This window comes from Halichoerus grypus, chromosome 5 (assembly GCF_964656455.1).
Source record: "Halichoerus grypus chromosome 5, mHalGry1.hap1.1, whole genome shotgun sequence".
NCBI lineage: Eukaryota > Metazoa > Chordata > Mammalia > Carnivora > Phocidae > Halichoerus > Halichoerus grypus.
Genome location: NC_135716.1, coordinates 162,786,877 through 162,812,015, shown reverse-complemented (window position 1 = coordinate 162,812,015; position 25,139 = coordinate 162,786,877). Strand labels below are relative to the sequence as shown.

At 45.3% G+C, this 25,139-nt stretch overlaps 1 protein-coding gene and 1 non-coding gene across 7 annotated transcripts in view; both read left to right on the top strand.

Moving 5' to 3' along the window:
- AZIN2 (antizyme inhibitor 2) overlaps window positions 1-25,139 on the top strand; it is a 43,144-nt gene that overhangs the window by 13,228 nt on the left and 4,777 nt on the right. For 5 of the 6 annotated variants that reach the window (XM_036065244.2, XM_036065248.2, XM_036065247.2 and 2 more), the window contains 6 exons: window positions 836-1,008; window positions 1,962-2,096; window positions 2,877-3,042; window positions 4,213-4,375; window positions 5,586-5,698; window positions 24,230-24,444. In XM_036065244.2, coding sequence (XP_035921137.1) covers window positions 836-1,008; window positions 1,962-2,096; window positions 2,877-3,042; window positions 4,213-4,375; window positions 5,586-5,698; window positions 24,230-24,444 — 965 coding nt within the window. The remainder of the gene's footprint in view (window positions 1-835; window positions 1,009-1,961; window positions 2,097-2,876; window positions 3,043-4,212; window positions 4,376-5,585; window positions 5,699-24,229; window positions 24,445-25,139) is intronic. The other variant, XM_036065246.2, reaches the window with a different exon arrangement.
- LOC118518487 (U6 spliceosomal RNA) lies at window positions 13,096-13,200 on the top strand. The gene has a single exon (XR_004908648.1). It is a non-coding gene; the product is annotated as a U6 spliceosomal RNA (small nuclear RNA).

The following is a 25,139-nucleotide window of genomic DNA, read 5'->3' as shown; positions in this document are numbered from 1 at the left end:
ATTTATTTATTTGAGAGAGAGAGAGAGCATGTGCAGGTGGGGGGAGGGGCAGACAGAGAGGGAGAAGCAGACTCCCTGATGTGCAGGGACCCTGAGATCATGACTTGAGCTGAAGGCAGATTCTTAACTGACAGAGCCACCCAGGTGTCCCCAACAGGGAATAGTCTTTATTTATTTATTTTTTAAAGATTTATTTATTTATTTATTTGACAGAGACAGAGCGAGAGAGGGAACACAAGCAGGGGGAATGGGGGAGGGAGAAGCAGGCTTCCCGCTGAGCAGGGAGCCCAATGTGGGACTCGATCCCAAGACCCCGGGATCACGACCTGAGCCGAAGGCAGATGCTTAATGACTGAGCCACCCAGGCGCCCCAGGAATATTCTTTAAACATTAAATCTGTCAGGAAAATGTGTCAGGTGCCTATTGTTAGGGCTATCATGACTCCATGTAATGTCTTTGAGTGAATTAGAAAATGTACCCATCCTTGAGGCACTTATTATAATGAATATACTGAATTTGTGAGACTGAGATGCTTTACTGCCAGGAAGTTGTAACAAATATATAAATCTATAGTGGATCCTCTATGAATGGGACCTCCCTCCTCTCAATTGTACAGTGCGCCACCTGCACAGCTGTCTACGGCAGACTTGTCTGTCAAAGAATGGTGAACCGGCGTGAGTCCTGATTTTCACATATCTGTTGTGTACAAATGAGGCCCACTTCTTAGGGACCTCCCCCTGCATAGCTATGACTCTGCCCCTCATTTGTGCTTCCTCGACTTCCGTGGGCCTGGTAGGCCCTGAGCCTCCTCACCATCACCTTTGGGACCCCACAGGGAGAGATGGAGTTGGTCCAGCGTATTGGCGTCCCTGCCAGTAAGATCATCTACGCCAACCCCTGTAAGCAAATCGCACAGATCAAGTATGCTGCCAAGCATGGGGTCCAGCTGCTGAGCTTTGACAACGAGGTGGAGCTGGCCAAGGTGGCAAAGAGCCACCCCAGTGCCAAGTAAGCAGAGAACCACTCGTGGGGAGGGCTGCGCTGAGTGTGAGGGCAGAGGGGGAGGGAGGAGTGGCGCTGGAGCAGAGGACCCTGCCCTGGACCCGGCCACAGTCCCAGGAGTCTGGGGCGGGCGCTCCTGGACTGGACCCAGTGAGCCGGGGCCTGATGAGGGCCAAGGCAGAGATTCTGGGGGTCAAAGTCACAGGCTGAGGGAGCAAGAGGAGGGTGGTCAGGAAAGCTGCATGGAGGAGGTGGCCTTCAAGGTGGGCCTGAGGAGGGAGTGGAATTAGCGGAGCACATCAAAGCACAGAATGCGAGGAGGTCGGAAGCGGCCGGGGGCGTGTGAGGGATGAGCAGAAATTTGGTGTGGCCGGAACAGACCCTGTGCGAGGGGTGAGGGCAACCGTGATGGCTGGTGGGTCACGGTCCCAGGGCAGGGACCTGATGCACAGGGGCTTTGGCGGGGGTCAGGGCTGGACGTTTTGCTCTGGCTGAGGCTTTCACGTGGTCGCCTGATGCCGTCGGGGGCTCCAGGGAGGGCCTCCTCGGGGTGATGGGGAGGCCGGGGGGGCCACTCTGGTTCACCCAAAGCAACTTCCATTTTGTCGGTTTTACGTGATATTGGGGTTCTCAATAAGACTGTGTTTAAAAAATGGTTCCCCTCATACAAGAAAAGTTGGAAAAGCCTGGCCGGTGTAGAGGCTGATTCGGAGGAAGTGGAGCTGCCGGGGAGAGCTGGTGAGGTCGGGACCAGGGCAGGGGCCGCGGGATGGGCCCAGAGACGTTTAGGGAATGGAAGGGACGGGCCTCGGAGGCTGACTGGCAGTGCAGGGACAGGAAGGGGTGAGGGCCCCGTGGGGTGGGCGGCTCTGAGTTTATACCCCTGTTCTCCGAGAGGACATGGTTGGGGTCGGGGGGGTGGGGTCCACGCGGCAGAAGTGCGCTGTGTATCTCCTCAGGATGGTTCTGTGCATTGCTACCGATGAATCTCACTCCCTGAGCCCCCTGAGCTTCAAGTTTGGAGCGTCGCTGAAATCCTGCAGACACCTGCTGGAAAATGCCAAGAGGAGCCACGTGGAGGTGGTGGGGGTGAGGTGAGTGCCCGGAAGCCCCACCATCCCTGTCAGGCCCACTGCCTCTTTCCCAGGAGTGAATCCATTCTCTATGAGACCTCCCTCAGGGCCTCCAAGGAAGGCCTGTCCCTGGGCCTAGAATCCTGCCATTGGAGAGTTTCCTCTCTTTGGAAAGAAAGTTTGGAGTGTCCCATTGCCTCAACCCCATGGTTCCCCAGAAGATCTTGTCCCAGGAGGCCCCAGGAGGTACCTGGATTTGCAGGAGTTATACCAACTTATTATAGGCTAAAGGTTGTGCAGCCAGATCTTTGCTGCGCTTCTTCGCTTGCAGGGATAGGGACGAAGTCGTGATAATGACCTAATAGTATAGCTTTCATTTATTCTGTGCTTAGGATATGCCAGGCACTGTGCTAAACGATTCAGGAACATTATCGCACAGCCTTGTGGGACCTTATCCCTACTTTATAGATGGGGAAATGAAAGCACAGCGCTGACTGAGAGGAACGTACGGACCTGGCTGACTCGGGCCCTGCTCCTCATCCCAGAAGGCTTAGCCCCAGTGGCAGCATGAGGGGATGGGAGGGACACCAAGTGCTAAGGGACCTCGGATCTAGTCTCTTGTCCACCCCTCACTTGCCCCGTGACCCTTGGCAATGCATTTACCCTCTGGGGCCCTCAGTCACTATATCTGCAGAATGGGCATGCTGCCCATTGTGCCTGTCCAAGGCTGCTCCTGGCGGGGGCTGAGGCGGTGGCACCTGGGGCCCAGCATGTAAGCCGAGGGTCTTCCTCCCTTCCCAGTTTGCACGTCGGCAGCGGCTGTCCTGACCTTCATGCCTACACTCAGTCCATCGCAGACGCCCGGCTTGTGTTTGAAATGGGCGCTGAGCTGGGCCACGGGATGCACATCCTGGACCTTGGCGGTGGCTTCCCTGGATTGGAGGCGGCCAAAGTGAGATTCGAAGAGGTAACCCGGGGTCAGAAGTGTGGTACTGGGCTCTGCGGGAGGTGGGGTGGGCATACCTGGCACTGTTGAGTGGGTCCCAGGCACGGCATGCTGTGCTTGATGCTTTACCCGGATCATCTTATTATTAGCCCCATGTTACAGCTGAGCAAACTGAGGCTCCTTGAGGTTATGTCACTTTCTGAGTCTACGGCAGAGCTGGCCACACATCCAACACTCTCTGACTCTAGTCCATGCACATATTTGAAGCTTAACCAGGCCTATTTGCATAAGTCCTGAAACTCTCTGAGGGCCTGGCATGCTCTATTCTCCCTCAGGTGAGCTGATGAGAAATCAAACGGGAGGGCAGGGAAAGGAAAAGCCCACCTTCTGTCTGCTTCTTTCTATCTGAGATGAAATCAAGAAAAATGTGCCCCCGCAATTCCCATTCCAACCACTAGGGGCCGCCTCTCCCTAATAAGAGCCAAGTCCTGGGACATCCGCATCTCAGGACTGACCCTAAGAAAATAATCCCCCACAGACGCAAAGAGTTAGCCCCAAAGATGAGCATCGTAGCAGTGTTCATAACAAAAACCCAGTGGACTTTCCTGGTCCGTCTAACACTCGGGAAGTGGTTAAATTATGGTACATTCGTATGACTCCCATGTGAGATCATTCACGGAGTCTGTTGAGTAAAACATGTATAGCCTTATCATGTTTATAATAAAAAACAGTGTTTGTATAGAAAAAGAATTAAAGGAACTACTCCAAAAAGTTAACAGTGATTAACAATCTGGATGATAGAATTGCGGGTGATTTTGATTTTCATTCTTCTCTGTATTTTCTGTGAAAAATGTGTCATTTAACACATTGGTCATTTATGAAAGATCTATATCAGGGCTTCTGGAACCCGAGTACAAAGTATTATGTTAAGAACACCTCTTCCCATTGTGGGGGCGTTGAGGAAGGTGATTTACACAAGCATAAGGGTCTTGACCCAGCTCCGTCTGCCTCCTACGTCAGGAAGCCTGACCAACTGTCTCTAGTCCCCAGTCTGGGGCCTTAGTAGCTGCCAAGTGCTTCTTTCTGAAATCAAAGAAGCTTTCAAGAAATAGAGTTGCAGCTATAGCAAGTCCTCAGTATGTAAACCCTCCATTTCACATATGTCATTGTCCCCCATCCCTGTCCCACCAGATTGCTTCTGTGATCAACTCAGCCTTGGACCTGTACTTCCCGGAGGGCTGTGGCGTGGACATCCTTGCCAGGCTGGGGCGTTACTATGTGACTTCGGCCTTCACCTTGGCAGTCAGCATCATTGCCAAGAAGGAGGTTCTTCTGGACCAGCCTGGAAGGGAGGGTAGGTGCCAGGTGGGCAGCAGAGCCCCGTTTTTTCCCGAAGCTAGGGACAGTGGCTGGCTGAGCAAGGTCTGGTTTTAGGGGATGGGAATCTGGAGGATGGATCCTTTCTTTAGGGAAACTTACAACCAAGTCCCCTTACCCCCAAGACACTTATTTAGTGTTAGTTTTTCCTATGCATGTTTACATTTTATGAAGATTGAGATCAAAACAACCTTAGGGAGAACAGATACTTTATTAACCCATTGTACAGATGAGAAAATTGAGAGCCAAAGAGAATACAAGTGAATTGCTTAATAGTAAAAAGTACAGCCTGCATTTGACCCCATGTCTGTCTCCTCTCCAAAGTATAGGCTCATACTCATCCTACTGCTGCTCATAACATAATGAAAATAATTAATGACAACTTATATTTGTCTAAGCCTACTTTATAGATGACAGAACATAGTTGAGTCACTAGCCCAAAGTCACATAGCTGGTGAGGGGCAATGCCTGGATTCAAGTTCAGGCCGGGCTGACTCAGGGTTCTCTGCCCACATTGCAGCATCAGCACTCATCCCCGCCCTTCCAGAGAGATCAGTCCTTCCAGCAGCCCCTTGAGTGAGTGGGGTCTGGGGCTCTGATCTTGGAGCCTTCTGCTCCAGGGTCCCAGGCAGGAGAGCTGAGGTGTGTCTTCCCCTGAGAATCCATTTGGAGGGGTGGTGGGCTCCAGGTAGAATGTCTTGTGTGTGTGTGTGTGTGTGTGTAGAGATGACATTCTTCTGGCTTCCTTTATAAACCTGGGTAATTACCGTATTAGTCCAGCCGGGAGACCTGGTTTCTCATTTCAGCTCATGCATTGCCCCGTGAGGGAGCTGTGAGGGGGGTTTACATACTGAGGACTTGCTATAGCTGCAAGTCTGAGCGAGCGGCTTAACCTCTTGGGGTATCGAATTTGGGTGGGCTGCTCTTTGGCCTTTGCTGGGGCATCCAGGGGCTGAGATGCAGGCAGGAAGTATGTCCTGTGCAGGGGTGCTCACCTGCAAGGGTGAGTGCACCACGTGAACCTCATGTCATAGGAGGCAGCAGGACCCATCCCATAGCTGAGGAAGGGGCAGCCTTTTTGCTTCAGTTACCCATCATCCTTGCTGAGCCTCCCATTGTGCCAGCACCCCGCTCCCACCCCTTCACACTGCTGCTTGTGCTGCCCCTGACCCCTCCCCTCCCCACAGAGGAAAATGGTTCCACCCCCAAGACCATCGTGTACCACCTCAGTGAGGGCGTGTATGGAATATTCAACTCGGTCCTGTTTGACAACACGTGCCCTACCCCCATCCTGCAGAAGGTGAGCCTACCCCACGTGGGCCTCTTTTCAATCGTGTGTGTGTGTGTGTTTAAATAACATTCTGGGGGTGTTTTTATCTCATTTTAAACAAGTAAAACATATTCATTGTAGAAAATGGCGGGATGATGAAGATCACCCATAATCCCACCATGTAGAGATAGACTCTTTGAACATTAGATTTCTTTTTAGTCTTTAAAAAAACGTATTCTATTTTTAAAAATAAAGTTGGATTGTATTGTTTTGTAACTGCTTTTTTCCACTCAGTATGGGTATAGCTCTTTCCATGCCGTCAGTTAACCTTTGACAACATGCTTTTTGAAGACTACATAGTATTTTAATCCATCTAACCTAGTAGTTGGTTTGCTATTTTCGAGCGTTGTGAGTATATCTATCTTGACGTCCATGTCTGATCAAGCCCTGGAGTGAATTTCTAGAAGCAAACAGAAACAGTTCATCTTTAATGGGTTTTTCCAGGGTGACAAGGGAACAGGAATGGACAAAGAGGGGAAAGAAAATCAGACACACCATTGTAGTTTCGCATCTCCAGGCCTTTGTTGTGTGGCCCCTTTTCTGGAAGGGAACTTCAGTGCCTAACGGGCACCCAGATCATCATGAGCGCTCAGTGTGTTTTTGTTTTTCTCTCTTTTTCCACCCTGTCTAGTTTTTTAAGACCCACTCAAATGTCAGCTCCTCTTTGTAGCTCTTCCTGCCCCTTATCTATCACAGGCAGAAGGAGCCCCCCCCTCCACCTCCACCTCCACCTGCCCATGCCATGACTTGGTTATGTCCTCGTTCCATAGCTGGGTTGTTCAATGTGGTTTCCTCCAGCTAGTCTGACTAAGCCTCCCTGATGTGCTCAGAAGTTCAGTTTTCCGCTGTGATGCACCGGTCCTGCCTGCATTCTTGTGGTTTCCCACATCCGACCGCACTGAGAAAGGACCAGGTTGGCCTAGGCCAGCCGAGCCCCAGGTCACACAGCAGGCGGCAGCTGCTCCCCAGGTCCTGTCCCCCTCCAGACCCCCTCCACCTTCCAGTGCCTCTTTTCCTGTCACATGCCGTCCCTGACCCACTCCGCATTCCCTTCATCAGCAACTCAGATGAGCAGGACTGTGGGCCCAGCTCATTACCACACCCCCCATTCAGGGTCTCCATTTTGATTAATCTCCAGTTGGTATTCCTGCCTTGGACACCAGGATGTTACTGACCCTCTTTGTGATCAGTCCTGTTCCTCCTCTGGACGCTGTTGAAGTTTCATACTTTGGGCTGTCAACCACTTACCAGGTCCAGCCATGTGACCAGATCCAGGGTGGGGCCCCTGTCTAGTGGTGGAGGCAGTTGACGACACACACAGTAAATTAGCTGCAGTTGTGTTGGGTGTGTGTTAGAGGGACCCAGCCTGGCTGGGGGTATCTGCATCTTCTTCTCCAAGGAAGGTCCCCTTCACGAGTCATGGTGGCAGCTTTGCATCCCTGCTCTTCGTTCCCCAGGACTTTGTGTTTGGACCTCAGGCACAGAAAGTCCTATTAAACATAATCAATTCTTGGTTCAAAGTATACTTCTTATCGCTGGAGCCTTCCTGGCTCTTTTTTGTTTTCTTTCTTTCTTTTTAAAAATTTAATAAACATTTGAGTACGCTCAGTATGCAAAGCCCTATCCTGAGGCATGCACAGGCCAGTAGGTGAGACAGAATTGTCTACGCTCTGGAAATGCAGTCCTGCTGGGTAGGGGTGTGTGTGTGTGTGCGTGTGCGCGTGTGCGTGTGGTGAGCAGTACGCAGGCTACAACAGTGTCATGAAAAAGCACAGAAAACTACAGAAGAAGTGTTGCTGGAATTTTTTCAAAAATATTTTAATATATTTAAAAGGAAAGGACTTGAGAAAAATCATAATACCATTATCAAATTAAAAATGAACAATTCCATAGTATCCCCCGTCATCCTCCTCATCAATGGTTTTTCTAGTTGATTTGCTGAAATCAGCAGCCAAAAAAGGTCCACATACTACATTTGGTCGATTGTCTGTCTCTTAACCTATTGGTTTCCCCAAACTCACTCTTTTTTTTTTTTTTCATTATTTGTTGATGAAACTGAGTTGTTGGTCCTGAAGTTTCCTGCATTCTGGATATTCCTGATTGGTGGATTCCCTGGATTTCCCTTCGGTGTTATCAAATATATTATTCCATGCCCTGTATTTCTTTGAAACTAGATAGTTAGATTTCATGGTTTCAGTAGATTCCTAATCAGTTTTGGGGTAATTTCATGGGAGGACTTGTCTTTGTTTTCTTTTTTTTAGTAAAATAAGCATTCTTATCATTTTACTGCCTCATTCCTTTGTCTCTTCCCATGCAAAGTACCCACGATTTAGACTCATCTGTTACCATTTTTTTCATATAGGTTTTTTCTTTTTTTTTTAAATATAGTTTTTTTTTTCTATTGCGGTAAGAATACTTAACATTAAGATCTACTCTTGTAACAGATGGTTAAGTGTATGATCCTGTACTATTAGCTACAGGGTGGGCTATAGCAGATCTCTAGAACTTGTTCATCTTGTAGAGTGGAAACTTTATGTCCTTTGATTATCAACTTCCCATTTCGCCCTCCCATCAACCCCCAGCACCCATACTTCTATTCTTTGTTCCATGAGTTTGACTATTAGATACCTCATATAAATGCAAGCATGCAGTGTGTGTCCTTCTGTGACTAGCTCATTTCAGTTAGCATAATGTCCTCAACGTTCATTCATGCTGCTGCATGTTGCAGGATTTCCTTCTTTGATAAGGCTGATCATGTTCCATGATACAGATATGCTGCATTTTTTTAATCCATTCATCCATCCATGGACATTTAGGTCTTGGCAGCTGTTAATAGTGCTGCGATGAACACGGGAGTGCTTATCCCTCTTAGAGATCTTGATTTCAATTCTTTTGGGGGAATACCCAGAAGTAGAATTGCTGGATCACGCTGAATTTTTTGAGGAAGTACCATCCTGTTTTCCACAGCGTCCGCATCATGCTGCATTCCCTCCGGCAGCATACCGGGGTTCCAGTTCCTCCACGACCTTGTCAACACCGGTCGTCTTTTGTTTTTTTTTGCTAACAGCCATCCTAACAGGTGTGAGGTGACATTTCACTGTGGTTTTGACTTGTATTTCTTTTATGATTAATGATGTTGAGCCTCTTTTCATGTGCCTTTTTGCCATTTGTATGGCTTCTTTCATGTAGTTTTGTCACATCAAAGTTTATTCCTCAATGTATTTATAATTTGTTTTTTTTTTTTTTTTAACTTTACAAAAAGGCTGTTCTAATGATGTAACCTTTTTGGACTTCTTTTTTTAAATTTTTTTTTTAAGATTTTTATTTATTTATTTATTTATTTATTTATTTATTTATTTTAACGATTTTATTTATTTATTTGACAGAGAGAGACACAGTGAGAGAGGGAACACAAGCAGGGGGAGTGGGAGAGGGGGAAGCAGGCTTCCTGCTGAGCAGGGAGCCTGATGCGGGGCTCAATCCCAGGACCCTGGGATCATGACCTGAGCCGAAGGCAGACACTTAACAACTGAGCCACCCAAGTGCCCCTGTTTATTTATTTATTTGATAGAGAGACAGCAAGAGAGGGAACACAAGCAGGGGGAGTGGGAGAGGGAGAAGCAGGCTCCCCGCTGATCAGGACTCGATCCCAGGACCCTGGGATCATGACCTGAGCTGAAGGCAGACGCTTAACGACTGAGCCACCCAGGCGCCCCCCTTTTTGGACTTCTTAAAAATCGTGCTGTCACAGTCTAAGATGCACCACCGCTGCTGTGTGTACCTGAGGCCCATCCTTGGACTGCTGTTTCACCCTGTCGGTGAGCATGCTGTGGCCGGCCGTCCACTTTCCTCTCCAGGTGCTGGGCTGTTTCTAGGTCTTCACTACTGTGAGATCTGCCGCTCTGAATATTCTCGTTTGTGACTCTGTGGAGTCGCTGGGCATAGACAGAGCACATGATTGTTCCGCCTCATGAGACAGTGCCAGACAGTTTTCCAAAGTGGTTGTACCACTTGGGGTTCCCCCGGGAGAGGCTGGGTAGATCCACGTTTTCCCCAACGCTTGGCATTGTCAGACTTCAAACATTCTCCCGATTGAATGGATGTGAGATGGTTTCTCCTGTCTTGATGTGCATGTCCCTGATTACTAATGAAGTCGGATATCTTTGTACATTTATTGGACATACATATTTTCTCTTCTGTCAGAGACTTTGTAACCTTCCCTTCAGTTACTGCCCTTCGCGTCCAACGCTCTCCAGCCAGCGGCCTGCGCTCGCTGCCCTTGCTCCCTCAGCTCTCGTTCCTTCTTGGAACTTTTCCAGTGGGATATCGATCGCACAACCGCACAGAAGATGCTCTTGAAGGTTCCTTGTGTGTGGCCAGCCCAGAAGGGGCACTTCTGTCTTCAGCAACTGATCTTCCTCCACCTTCATGCTCTTGGCCTTGCCTCCTCCTCTGTCATTCTTACCTTGCCTCTCTGGCACGTCCCCCGTGGCTTCACCCCCTGAATGTTGACTCTCAGGCCTCCATTCGTGATCCTCTTCTCTGCCTGCACGCATTTCCTAGGTGAGCTCTTCCAGGCTGAGGCTTTCAATATCTCCTACAGTCTCAATCATTTTCAAATTTATTTCTCTGGTCTGGACCGTTCCCCTGAGCTCCAGACTCGTGTATCCACCTACCCACTTGCCATTTCTACTGGATGTCTCACAGGCACTCAAATTTAACTTGTTCAGAAATGAACTCTTGATTTCCAACCCAAACTTTTTCCTTCGCGCAGTTTTCTCTCAGCAAACAGCACAGCCAGCCAGCCAGCTGTTCAAGCTGTAACACTTTGGCATTATTCTCGATTCTTGCTTTCTTCTCTTCCCACACGCAGTTCACCTGCAATTTTTCAGTCTAATTCCAAAATACACTTGGAATCCATCTAATTTCTTTTTTTTTTTTAAAGATTTTATTTATTTATTTGACAGAGAGAGAGAGAGCAAGAGCAGGAACACAAGCAGGGGAAGTGGGAGAGGGAGAAGCAGGCTTCCCGCCGAGCAGGGAGCCCGATGCGGGGCTCGATCCCAGGACTCTGGGATCATGACCTGAGCCGAAGGCAGACGCTTAACGACTGAGCCACCCAGGCGCCCGGAATCCATCTAATTTCTTCCCTGCCACCATGGCAGGGCACAAGATGCCATCACCCCTTCCTGGGCTAGTGTGGCAATCACTCACTGGTCTTCTCGCCCCGACTCCTGCCTTCCTACTGTCTATTTTCTACACTGTAGACACAGTGATTTTTTTAAATACCCAAAGATCATATCTCTCCTCTGCTTAAAACTTTCGGTGGCTCCCTGTTACTCTCAGAATAGAATCCAGACCCCTCACCCTGGCTGGCAAGGCTCCTGCCCATATCTTTAGCTGCATCTGTCCCCACTGAGCCCCTCACTCACCTGCTCCAGTCCCAGTGGCCTCCTTTCTGCTCCTGGAACACCTGAGCTCCTTCAGCCCTACGGACCATTGTATTCACCTGCCCGAAGGCTCTTCCCCTTGCTCCTGAGTTGATTTCCTTATTCTTTTCTGATATGTCTTAGGTCAGATGTCACCTCTTTGGGGAAACCTTTCCTGACTGCTCTCTCTCAAGAGGGCTTGCTTCTCCCCATCAGATAATATTGTCACCCTGTTGATTTTCTTCATAATGTGTCAGAATCTGTGATTATTCTTATTTGGTTTTGTTTCCTTGCTTATCATCTGCCTTCCCCACTAGCACACAGGCTCTGTGGGGGCGGCCACTTTGTCTACTCATTACCTCTGCATTCCCAGCACCTGGCGCAGCGCCTCGTCCATAAGTAGGTGCTCGATAACTACTTGTTGAATGAATGATGAATGAATGGATCACCCACTATACTGTGAGCCCCTTGAAGGCAGAAGCTGTTTCCCCAGTACAGGACCTGGCACATAGTAGGTGCTCTATGTTGGAATGGAATCAATCTTTAAAAATTATGGGAGCAACCTAAAATTTTAGAGGAACAAAGGAGGGAGAAGTTCTGCAGTCTTCTACCCTAATTTATCCATAATGTCACCCCTCTTTCACCAGACACACCGAGTGGTGCATGGCTGCAAGCCTCATGCTCAGTGGTGGCGGCTGAAGCCACCGTGTACTTACTGTAGCACATGCTGTATGAAGCACTTCACATGGCATTACTCATGTAATCTTTATAATAATCCTATACGGTGGATGCTGTTATCAGACCCATTTTACAGATGAGAAAACTGAGGCATGGGGTGGTGAAGCAACTTGCTCAAAGTCGCACGCTAATGAAGGGTACAATTTTTAAACTGCAGCCTGGGAGCTGCTTGGGGGTATGGTGCATGGCTTATTTGCCTTCAATTATCTGGGTGTCACTGGAGAACAAGCTCTTAACTACTTTCCTATAAAATTATTGCCTCCAGATAAAATCTTCCCATCACTGGGCATTTGGATATTGCTAATGGAGAGAGAGGGGGGAGGGACGACGGGAGAGGGAGAGGGGAAGCAGACTCCCTGCTAAGCACAGAGCCTGATGCAGGACTCGATCCCTCGACCCTGAGATCATGACCTGTGCCCAAACCAAGAGTTGGACGCTTAACCAACTGAGTCACCCAGGCGCCCTGAACATCGCTAATTTTTGGTTATGTTCATTCATGTATCCATGAGTATTACCTCCGCCTAGGATGTGCTTTGTGAGTCTCTTTGCATGGCTGGCTCAAGTTACAGACTGAAAGTGGGTTCCCTTTAAAAAACTCTTTTCTTATAATGAGTCCCTAGAATAGGATTACCAGGTAAAAAGATATGAGCACTTTTAGGTCTCTTGATACATATTGCCAGATTGTTTTCCTCAAAGCTTGGCCCAGTCTATACTGTTAGCAGCTGTGCTCATTTCGTAGTAAGCTCACTAGCAGTGCACGCTGTGACTTTTTCTTGTTGGCTAATTTATCTGAAATGGTATATACCTCAGTATTTCTTTCATTTCTGTCTTCTTGACAAGGATAAAGCATTTTGTTTATTGTTTTATTTCCTTTGATGTCAATATCTTTTTATATTCTCCATTTACCTAATTTAGAGTTTTTTCTTACAAATGAAGATAAGCTTGCATATGGATATGTGTGTGTATTTCATATAGTATTTGATACAAATAGTTTTTTTTGGTCAATCGGTTGGTTTTATTCTAGTTTTGTGATTCTTTGTTATTCTTTCATAGAAGTTTCAACATACTATCATGTGTCTTCACTAAGTGCTCTGCAATTAATAGTGAGGGAATTTGTCCCTCTTTACCTTTTGTGCTCTGCAAGTTATAGATTGCCTTTATTTTATACATATTTTTTCTATTGTAGAAATAGAATGTGTAGTGCTTGCTTCGGCAGCACATATACTAAAATTGGAACGAAACAGAAGATTAGCATGGCCCCTGTGCAAGGATGATATGCAAATTTGTGAAGTGTCCTATAAATTAAAAAAGAGAGAGAGGGAATGTTAATTGGGGAAAATCTAGTACAAACAGCCATATAAAGTGATCCCTTAATCCCACCATACAGAGATGATTATTGTTAAAATTTACTTTGATTCCTTTTTTTTTAAAGTGTCATAGTACACATTGTTTTTAACTTTTAAAAAAACATATTGGGAGATGTGGTTTTCTTTAAATACGGATATTTAGGTGAACTTTTTAATATATAAACACTTTAAATGTTGATTGAGTGGTCTAAAATGACATATATTTAGGGTTAAAGATACAATTTAGTAACTGTGTAATGGCACTTTATAAATGCAAGGTAGAGTTGGGTGTGGGGAGGGACCCAGATGGGGCAAGTACCCCAGGAGTTTTATAAGAATCTTGGGAACCAAATTTCAGAGTACAAGCTTCCATCACTCCACTCTGTCCAGAGCCTCTCTCTCTGTTGACAGGATTGGGCTTTCTTACTTGCTATTGTATTTTATTCTAGTGATTTGTGGTTACAAAGTGTGACTCTGTTTTGAGTATACTGCAATAGCATTTGTCAAGCGTGGATCTGGTTAGTTCTTGTCTTAAGAATTCTTAAGTAATGATCTCTAATGCTTTTTTGTTTTATTACTGCTTTGCCATAATGTACACTGGTTTTATTTTTTTCATCTCTTGTCTTTATCCTGTCCTTTTGATATTTTTTTTTTCTTTGTTTGGCATATTCCGTAGCATTTTGGCAATAGCTTTGTGCTGTGTTTAGAAAACCGGTAGGGTGCCTTCTATTTCCAGCAATGTGGCAGTCTAGATACTCTGAACAGCCTCCCCACTGACAACAAAGAAGACTGTATCCTGCCTTACAAGAAAGGGGGGGATCCTTCAGAGGTCAAAATTAAGTGAAAGCAGGCATCTCCACTTAGAGTAAAAGGCAGCCTATTCTCCACCCACTAGCCAGAGGGATTCTTTTAAAATGTAAGTCAAATCATGTCTAGTTTTATTAAAACTGCCTAAAACCCTGTGCTGGCTCCCGTCTCACTCCAAATTAAAGCCAAAGTCCTCCGAGGGCTTCTAAGGCCCTTTGTGATCTGCCCCGTCTCCTCTCTGATTCCCTCCCTCCCCACTCTCCCTCCTGCTCATCCCATCAGTCATGGCAGCCTCCCTGCAGTTCCTCGAGCTCCCCCAGGCACTGTCCTGCCTTTGCATCTTTGCACCAGCTTTTCCTTCTGCCTGGATCATCTTTCTTCCAGGTACCACCCAGGCTCACTCCTTGACCTCCTTTGCATCTTTGCCTGAAGGTCATCTTCTCAGTGAGGCCTATGCTTTATTTAATCCTGCCACCTGCCCCTCCCCCCGCTCTGTTCTTTCTTTTATGCAGTGCCACTTATTATCTCCTAATTTACTTCTTTATTTTGTTGTTCGCCTCCCTCCTGCTGCACTGTAAACACTATGAAGACAAGGACTTTGTCTACTTGGTTCACTAGTGTGTTGCAAGCATGTAAAATCGTGACTATTCAAATATGTGGTAAATGAATTCATTAACCCAGAGAGAAAACCTAACTCTGAAACTGGCTTTCTCTCTGGGAGTGTATGCTGAACCTTTGTGGCATTGATCTTCAGCTTTGATAGCTGCATGGGTTCCTAGGGGCTCAGTCAGGATGGGGAGTCTGATACGATCCCTAGCATAAAGCTAGGAACCTCCCAAAAGGACATCATCATTAGTGTAAGGGGAAACCAGAAAAACACCTATCCCACAGAGGAGGACAGCAAACAAACAAACAAACAAACAAACAAAAACCCCACAAAACCCATGTCTTTTAGATCTTGGTAGTGGTTGGAAGAGGGCATAAAATTGAGACTTTACAGCCATAAGCTAGCCTTTTCTCGGGTTTGTTGTCTAAATTCATATTAACTGTGTTGTCTGAAAAACCTCAAGGCTAGAATTTATTTTATCTTGCAGAAGCAAACACAACATCTCTCTGGAGTGGAAATCTTCAGCCTAGACTTCTAAGAATTCTCACAAGTAAAGTGCCAAAGTACATGGGCTTACAGTCAAAAATCACAAAACACAAAGAACCAGGTCACCATGAGGGCAAACCTGCAGAAGTAAGAAACAGCAGAACCAGACCTGCAATTATTTCATGTATTAGAATTATCAGATGTTAAAGATAAAACAATGTTTACAATGTTTAAAGAAATAAGAAATTGAAAATGTGACCAAGGGGTACCTGGGTAGCTTAGTTGGTTAAGCCTCCAACTCTTGATTTTGGTTCAGGTCATGATCTCAGGGTCATGAGATCAGGTCCACATTGAACTCCGCATCGGGCTCCATGCTGGACCTGGAGCCTGCTTAAAATTCTCTCTCCCTCTCCTTCTGCCCCTCCTCCCCAACTTGTGTGCTCTCGCTTAAAAAAAAAAAAAAGAAAATGTGGTCAAAGAATAAACAAATATAAAAATATGTTCTAGCAGATTTTTTTTGAAGTAGGCTCCACGCCAAGCATGGAGCCCAACTCGGGGCTTGAACTTATGACCCTGAGATCAAGACCTGAGTTGAGATCAAGAGTCGGCTGATTAACCAGCTGAACCACCCAGGCACCTCTCCAGCAGATTTTTAAAAGGATTAAATAGAGCTTCTAAAAATAAAAAAATATGAAAATTGAAAGAGTGCACAGAGTAAGCAAGCTATTAGAGACAGTTGAAGAGAAAATTAGAGAGTGGGAAGATAGACCCAAAGAACTGATGCCAATGTAGCACAAAGACAGGGAGATAAAAAATAAGAAAGGCACGGGAAATGGCAGACAGAATGAGCACACATCAGACACAATGTCTAATTAGAGTTTCAGGAAGAGATTGCATGAGGATACAGAAACCATACCAGTAATTTGAGCAGGCAAATTTTAATATAAAGAATTGTCAACTTTAAAGGTGGTTGATTACTAAAAGGGGCAAAAGCAGTTACTACTGCTGGTAATGGAGAGTGAACAAGGAAGTAACTTAGAGGAGAGCTCCTCCCTGCAAGGCTGAGGTTGAAACCTTTGACGAAAGGCTGTGACTGTCACAGAGACATGCAGCCTGCCAGTGGCAAAGTAACTTGTCAGAGGGTGCCCAGCACAACTGGATCATAGGAGCAGCCTGCTGCTGAGTGGAAGGGAAGCTTGCTGGAGGGTGTGGGCCAAGGCTGAACTGTGTGGACTGCTGAGGTGAAGGCTACCAGACCCTCATATGCTGAGCCATAGAAGCCACACGGGAAACAGCACACTGAAAGAGGGAAGTCTCTTCTTCCTGATATGTCTTTCTAGCAACTTCTGTTGACAAAGCCTAACATAGAGCTACCTGGCAAAGAAGGAATGTCTATAGGGTTCAGCTCCAGTACCACAAAGCAAGACAAAGAAGGGTGGATTGGGACTGAGAGGCAAAAAGTTAATAACTGGCAGAGAGTCAATAGATGGGAGAGAGGAAGACCTATCTTCAGATTTAGGAAATCCAACAAATCCCACACTTAGACAACATATTAGTGAAACTGAACACCAAAGAAAAAGAGAAGATCTTAAAACTAGTGAGACTAATGAGACAGATAGAAGACTACCTGTAGAAGAATGACAGACTTAGAGCTTTTCTCCCATAACAATGGAAGGTAGGAGATACTGGAATAGCAGCTTTAATATATCAACCTAGAATTTTGTCTCCAGCAAAATGTTTTTCAAGAATGAGTATGAAATGTAGGCATTTTCAGACAAGCAAATACTGAGAGACAGAGCTTCCTTAACAGAAAATCTAAAGGATATATTTCGGGTATAAGGAAAATGATTCCAGAGGAATGGTCTGTGTTGCAAGAAGGAATGGTGACCAAAGATAGCTAAATATGTGGGTACATCCAAAGGATCACTGACTGTCACCACCACCACCACCAATAACATTTAATTCATGGGGTTAAAAACAATTTTCAGGGGAATCTGGGTGACTCATTTGGTGAAGCGTCTGCCTTCAGCTCAGGTCATGATCCTGGGGTCCTGGGATCGAGCCCCACATCAGGTTCCTTGCTCAGCAGGAAGCCTGCTTCTCCCTCTCCCTCTGTCTGCCACTCCCCCAGCTTGTGCTCCCTTTCTCTCTCTCTCTGTCAAATAAATAAATAAAATCTTAAAAAAAAGTTTTCAATTATGATTAGGTTCAGCTGTGAGTAGCAGATCCCAAATACATGACTTGAGCAAGATATCGAGGCTTATTTCTTTTTTTTTTTTTTTTTAAGATTTTATTTATTTATTTGACAGAGAAAGACACAGTGAGAGAGGGAACACAAGCAGCGGGAGTGGGAGAGGGAGAAGCAGGCTTCCCGCTGAGCAGGGAGCCCGATGCGGGGCTCGATCCCAGAACCCTGGGATCATGACCTGAGCCGAAGGCAGACACTTAACGACTGAGCCACCCAGGCGCCCCTATCGAGGCTTATTTCACTCTTATGTAAATGTCTCAATACAGGCAATTCTGAGCTGGTATAGTGGTTTAAAGTCACGTGGAACCACATTGCTTGCAGTTGTACCTAGCAAGATGAGTCAGCCTCATCGTGCTAGGTACAACACGAAGTGCCAGTCATTATAGGAAGGAAGGAAGAGGTGAAGCCCATGTGCCAGTTGTCTTTTAAGGAAACTTCCTGAAAGTAGCCACATAATACTTATGTTCTTATCCCATAGCCATTGGGCTAAGATCTTAGTCCCATGGCCATAACTACCTGCAAGGAAAGTTAGCAAACATGGTCTTTATTCTAGGTGGTCATGTGCCTAGCAAAAATGGAGGGTTGGAATTGCTGGGGTAGGCAATTAGCAGCCTCTGCCACAAATAAGATCAACTAAAACACTGGACAGCAATAGAATATAAATTGGGAGGTAAAGGAACCAAGCTGGTGTTGTCAGTTTTTTAACTGAGAGGAAGATATTGATTAATTTTAGACTTAAAGTTAGGCATGCATGTTAAAATGTATATGTTTAGAGTAACCATAAGATAATAAATATAGATAATATAATGGATAATAGATTATATGTAATAGAAATATGTATCTATATAAGTAGATAATATAATTGCCAACATTGAAGGTAATTAAAATGGTTTATTTTAGATACCAGCATAAAAAAATAGACAAAGAACATAGTTGAGAGCACAGGAAAAACCCATATATATCTAGAAACTTGATTTTCAACAGGGCTTGCAAAGCAGATCACTGGGGATTGTTTAATATATGATCCTGGGACACCTGATTGTCCACATGCAAAAAATGAAGTTGAATCCCTATCTCAATGCACATGTGAATATAAATCCCAGACACCCATATAGGAGAATATCTGTTTGACCTTAAAACAGGGAAGAACAGTAAAGAATCTCTTACAAACCAAAAAAGGAAAAGACTGATGTCTGTCTACATTAAAATGAAGAGCCTCTGTTCATCTGTTAGCAAAAGGAAAGAGGCAATCACACCCTGGGAGAAAATATGGAAACACATATACAACTGGATAAGGGATCAGTACACAGAGTTTATGAAGGATTCTTTTTTTTTTTTTTTTAGTATTTTATTTATTTGAGAGAGAGAGAGAGAGAGCACACTGAAGGAGAGTGAGAGGGAGAAGCAGACTCCCCGCTGAGCAGAGAGCCTGATGTGGGACTCGATCCTAGGACCCCGAGATCATGACCCGATATAAAGGATTCTTACACAACAATCTTAAGAAAATAAGAAGAAAAGCAGTAAAAAATAGAAAGCAATAGAAATATAGACATAAGACTTTAATAGGCAGTTCACAGGAGAGGAAATCCAAATAGAAAATGAAAAAGTTGGGGTGCCTGGGTGGCTGAGTCGTTAAGCATCTGCCTTTGGCTCAGGTCATGCATGATCCCAGGGTCCTGGGATTGAGCCCCGCATTGGGCTCCCTGCTCAGCGGGAAGCCTGCTTCTCCCTCTCCCGCTCCCCCTACTTGTGCTCCCTCTCTTGCTGTCTCTCCCTCTCTCTGTCAAATAAATAAATAAAATCTTAAAAAAAAGAAAAAAAGAAAATGAAAAAGTGCTCAACCTTGTTGGTAATCAAGGAAACATAAATTCAAATGAAAAGGAGACACCATTTTCTACTGACTAGATTAGAAAAAAATTAAAGGCATGACAATATCAAGAGTTGGTGAGGGTATAGAGTAGTTGGATCTCTTAGACACTGGCAGGTAGGAGTTGCTATTTCTATTTTGGGAAACAAGTTGGCATTACTCATAAAGTTAGACATGTGTATACCCTACCTTCCAGCAAGTTCTTAGATATATATTGAAAAGAAACTCTTGGCATGTGTATTTGAGGATATATATAAGAATGTTCACAGGAGCTATTTTTAGAATATAAAACATTGGAAACAACATTAACATTTGTTGGCAGGGTAATAAATAAATTACGGTGTGTTCCATATAATGAATTCGATGCAGCATATTGTGAATTATGGCTACATATATTGGATGAATCTTGGGAATGTGGGTTTCAACAACAAAAAAAGCAAGTTGCAGAGATTACGTACTCTATAATTTCATTTTACACAAATTTCAAAAGTGTACTAAATATTGTGCCAAACAGAGCAGGAGAATAATGAAAACAAAATTCAGGATAATAGGTACCTCTGGAGGGGTTAGGGAAGCAGCATGTCATTGGGGTAGACCACATGGGAGTTCCAAAGATCTTGGAAATTTTATATTTATTTAGCCAGTGGTGGGTACACAGATATTCATTTTATTGTTATTCTTTATATCTTACATGTGGTACAAATATTTTTGTAGGAATTAAATATTTGACAAAAATTGAGTCTGTCATTATTGCTTATTAGTATTCTTTGATAGGCTCACATTTATTCTTTTTTTTTTTTTAAGATTTTATTTATTTATTTGACAGAGAGAGACAGCCAGAGAGAGAACACAAGCAGGATAAGTGGGAGAGAGAGAAGCAGGCTTCCCGCTGAGCAGGGAGCCCGATGTGGGGCTCGATCCCAGGACCCTGGGATCATGACCTGAGCCGAAGGCAGACACTCAATGACTGAGCCACCCAGGCGCCCCTCACATTTATTCTTTTATCATGCCACTTCTAACATTCAGAAAAATATCTTGAGGATTTTAATTAGTAATAGCCTACTTAATCTATTTATTAAATTGGGGAGAATTCTTTTTGCTTTATTAAGTTTTTCCAGCTAGAGGTAGAGTTCTTGTATTTTATTTCTCTCATTAAGGTTTTCTTATTTTCTTTGAATAAGTTATTGTGGCTCAAGTACATCCAAGAATTTAATAACATAATGCTTTCATTACTATCGTGAGTGGAAACATTTCCCTGTGTTTCTGAGCTGAGACAATGGCTTGCATGTTGAGACTCACTGATTTCCCCCCAAAACTACCCCTTCCCTTTGGATTTTTCAGGTAGGCGAACATGTCATCTGCAATGTATATTTTTTTCATTTTCTATATATTATACCTTTTTGTTTCTTCCCCCCCCCCCAATAGCTATTGACCACATTTCTCATGATATATAAAATAGGAATGGTGACAGAAATCTTCAGACTTGGTAATCAGAAGACATGGGTTAGAGTCCTGACTTTACCATATAGTAGCTGATGAGTAACTTTAGGCAAGTTAACTTAATCTCTCGGACCCTGTCTCTCCCGTTTCTTCATCTGGAAAATGAAGGGCTGAACTTAATTACTAAGGTTAGTTCTGGTTCTGAAATGAGGCCATTCTAACGTATTTCCATTAAGTTAGAGTTGCCTCTTTATTTTAAATAGTCTCTCTGCATTGCAGGGTTTGACTTTGTTTTGTCTGTAGTTTTAATCAGGAATAGATGCTATAGGCTATTGAATGCCATATTGACATGTACTGGGAAAATTAGATTTGAATTGTAGACTTATATTTTCCATATTATGATGAAGCCAGGGGTCACCTTGCTCATATTGTTCCTGTCTTCCAAAGGGGTAAATTGTCCATATTGTTCCATATAGAGGTAAATCACTGAAGGTGAATCTTTGGCTAGGAGTGCAGATTTGGTTAGTTACGGTTTCATTTCAGATTTTCCTGTATGTTCACAAGTTAAATTCTGTCCATATGTTTTTGTTCTTTTTTCTTTCCTTTTTATGTGCTGCCCTGGTTCACTCCATTTTTTTCTTTTTAAAATATTTTTGTGCTCCTTATGTAGAATAGGGATTATTGACTTATTCTTTAAAAGTTGGGGAATTATTTAAGGACTCCATCAGGGCCAGAAGATATTTTAAATGTTTGACCTTGTTTCTTGTGTGGATCCACTCACTTATTGGGCCTGTTTGAGGAGGGCAGCCAGTTGGTGCAGCGAGGAGGCCCCTTGTCTGGGACCACTCGGGAGTTCTGCTACTAACTCCCTCCAGAACCTAGAGCTGGTCACTTCCATTCTCTGACTTTTCTCATCTGTAAAATGGGATCTGCAGCTGCCTCCCAGATGTGGTGTGAGGCAATGGTGGGCATGCTCTGTAAACTCCCTGCCCTCTCTCAGGGAGAGGGCCTGGTAGCAGATTGGGCAGCTTGTATTTTTACAGAGGCTTGTCCGCTTCCACTCAGTTTTCACACTCATTAAAAAGAGCTAAGACTTAATAAGCCTGTTGCCACATGCTTTTGGAATATTTATTTTGCAGATTTTTTTTGTTTACTTTTTTCTTAAAGAAGGGGGGGCTTTATTTTTTTTAAGATTGATTGATCAGAGAGAGAGAGAACTCAAGCAGGGGAAGCTGCAGGCAGAGGGAGAAGCAGGCTCCCCGCTGAGCAAGGAGCCCAATGTGGGGCTCGATCCCAGGACCCTGGGACCATGACCTGAGCGGAAGGCAGACGCTTAACTGACTGAGTCACCCAGGCATCCCGGGGTGGGGGGGCACTTTAAATAGCAAAAGGGTAGCTTTGCATTATTTCCTGAGAAGTTAAAATTTTTTTCCACTGATTTTTATTTATGCCACTAATAAGAAGTAAGAGAACTCTTATTATAATGCAAGGGTGTCTTTTCTTTCTACTTTATTGTGGAAAAACTTTGGAAGCTCTTTTCTCAGGATCCTCATGGATTCATTTATATAGCATTTCCCCCCAAAAGCTTTAAAAGTTAGCTTAATGCTTTTTAAGAAGTGGAGCTAAGGGGAATAATTCAGAGCAACTGAGAGTAATTTTATTTATTAACAGAAAGCTCATAAACAAGAACATTAAGTTATATGAACAAGGATATATTTGTCTCCCTTTTCCAGAATATATACTTCCCAGCTCCTAGATTGAAGCCTGGTACATAGTAGGTGCTCAATAAGTATTTGTTGAATGACTCAATTAATGAATATGGATAGCTTTAATATTTTACTTTAATATGTGCATGTTTTTCTTTATTGAGACTAATGGCTTATTAGCTTTTTATCATATACATGAATATTATTTCTGCTTATGCAATCTGTGGCTTTTCTTTCTCAATTTTACTCATCCCTGCTGCTGGCTATGGTGTTATAACACTTTCTTTTTCCCCTGTTGGTCTTCTCCACTACCTCCTTCTAGACTCTTTAGATGGCTTCTATTAATCTCTTCTTCCTTTCTTCCTCCCTCCCTCTCTTTTTTTTCTTTCTTTCCTTTCTTTCTTCTGGTTCTTTCTCTATCACTCATGTATTTCCTATTCATTCATTCATTCACTTAAAAGATATTATTCAAAAAAGCACCTACTCTATGCCAGACTGTTAGGCATGGGGGAGACAGGGGTGAACAAGATGGTCATGATCTCTGGGGTCATGGAATTTAGAGTCTGACAGGGAAGACAGGCCTGAGCAGGTACATTTCACAAATACTTAATTATAAATTATGACAAATGCTATGAAGGCTAAGCTTGTTGGGGGGAGCATGGAGCTTTAGGAAAGGTTTTCACGAAGCTGTTGTAGCTGAGATCTAAAGGGAAATTAGGAGTTGGTGGGGTTGGGGCCTCAGGGAAGAGTGGGGGGGGCTGGGGTTGGGGGAAGGGAAGCGAGGTTTCCCTGGGAGCCCAGAGCAATGGCAGTGACTGGAACACAGTAGCACAGCGGGGATGGACAAGGGGACTAAAGGGCAGTCAGGGTTCCTTCATATCCATCTTTCAGTCAGGACTCCCCCTCTAGGACCTGCCTGGCAGAATCCCACACTGTGACAAATTGCACTGGTTGTCAGCAAATGGTCTGTGTTACAGATTCCTTTTCTGCATTTTTAAGTCATTTAAGAAAAAAATTTTAATTTTATGTAATTGGTAGTTGTGTCTTTGGGCAAGTCACATAACTTCTCAGAGCCTCAGTTTTCCTGAAATGGAAAGAATTTTGTCTACCCCATGGGTTCCTCTGTGACCTCTGCCAGGTCACCCTGTGATTATCTGTTGGAGGCCCATCTTTCTCCCCAGACTGAGAGCCGAGGGCGGGAGGGTCTAACTCACCTGTGTACTCCTGGCTCCTATGATGGGGCCTGGCATGGAATGAGAGGGCATCTGGGAGGCCTTCACAGAAGAGGAAGCCCCAGGGCTGGGCCCAGAGGCCAAGCTGGATTTGAGGGAGGGGGAAGGGCTGGAGAGGTATGGACAGACCCAGGGTCTGGAAAGTGGCAGATAGGCCAGTGAAGACAGAGAGGTAGTAACAATAACAACAATAATGATAGCGCTATCTTACTGGGCCCTTGTCATGTGCCAGACGCTGGTCTAAATGCCCTACATACACTCATTTATCCTTTCAGTGACCCTACGAGGTAGATACTACAGTTATTCCCATTTTACAAACGAGCAAATGGAGGTTCAGAGGGATTAAGTACCTTGCCCAAGGTCACGTATCTAGTAAGTGTTGGAGCCTGGATTGAAGACCAGGCATTGTGGCTTCAGAATGTACAAGGCAATGAATGCAGAGAAGCAGGAGGGGCTTAGATGCCAGGCTAGAAGGCCCCTCCCGTCTTTATTGTACTGGTTACGGGAGCCATGGAAAGCTTTTGAGGGAGGGAGTGCTAAGGCTGCGCTCAGTGTGCCCAGGAAAGCTGAATGTGACTGTGCCTCTCTCCTGCAGAGATCATCCGCGGAGCAGTCCCTGTACAGCAGCAGCCTGTGGGGCCCTGTGGCCGATGGCCGTGACCGCGTGGCTGAGGGCCTGTGGCTGCCGCAACTACACGTAGGGGACTGGCTGGTCTTTGAGAACATGGGCGCCTACACCGTGGGCATGGCTTCCCCCCTCGGGGAGACCCAGACCTGCCGAGTCACCTATGCCATGTCCCGGGTGGCCTGGTAAGGGGGCCCTGCTGAGAAGGGAGTGGGGGAGGAGAAGGGAGCAGGCAGGGAACAAGAGAAATCTGAGATTTGAGACTGGTTTCCGTGTAACCCAGTTTGACAAGGAGCTCTTGGCTATCGATTACAAGTGAGGCCTGCGCTTGGCACCTGGCCGTGGCCGTGAATGAGATGGAGCTTCCCTTGAGAAGCTCAGCACCCTGTGAGAGACAGAGGAGCAGACAGTCACTCCTGATAATACGGGGGAGGGGGCGGTGAGGGCGGGCTGTGGAACCTGAGGGCCCAGACTGACCTCCCAGAGGAAGGAAGATGGTAGATGAGTGGGAGTTAACCAGCAAGAGGCAGCCCGGAGTTCCAGGCAGAAAGAACAGGGAGCGAGCATGCTGTCTTCAAGAAACTACCTGAGGCTGGTTGTGGCTAGAGAGGGAGCAGGGCTGGAGCTGGGAAGGGCCTTGAAGGCCAAGTGAAGGGCTCTGAGCAGTGGGAAGCATGGACTGATTTGAAGCAGGGGAGTGACGTGGTCTGGTTTGGATTTTAGAAAGACCACTCTGGCTACTGGGGACAATAAGGGAGGACAAGGGCAGATGTGGATTGAGCTCTGTGGCCTGGGAAAGACTTGCCTGCTGGCTGAGCTTCCTTAGGAAATGCACACAACACTCGCCCCACTTGCCTCACCGGGCCAGTGCTGGGATCCA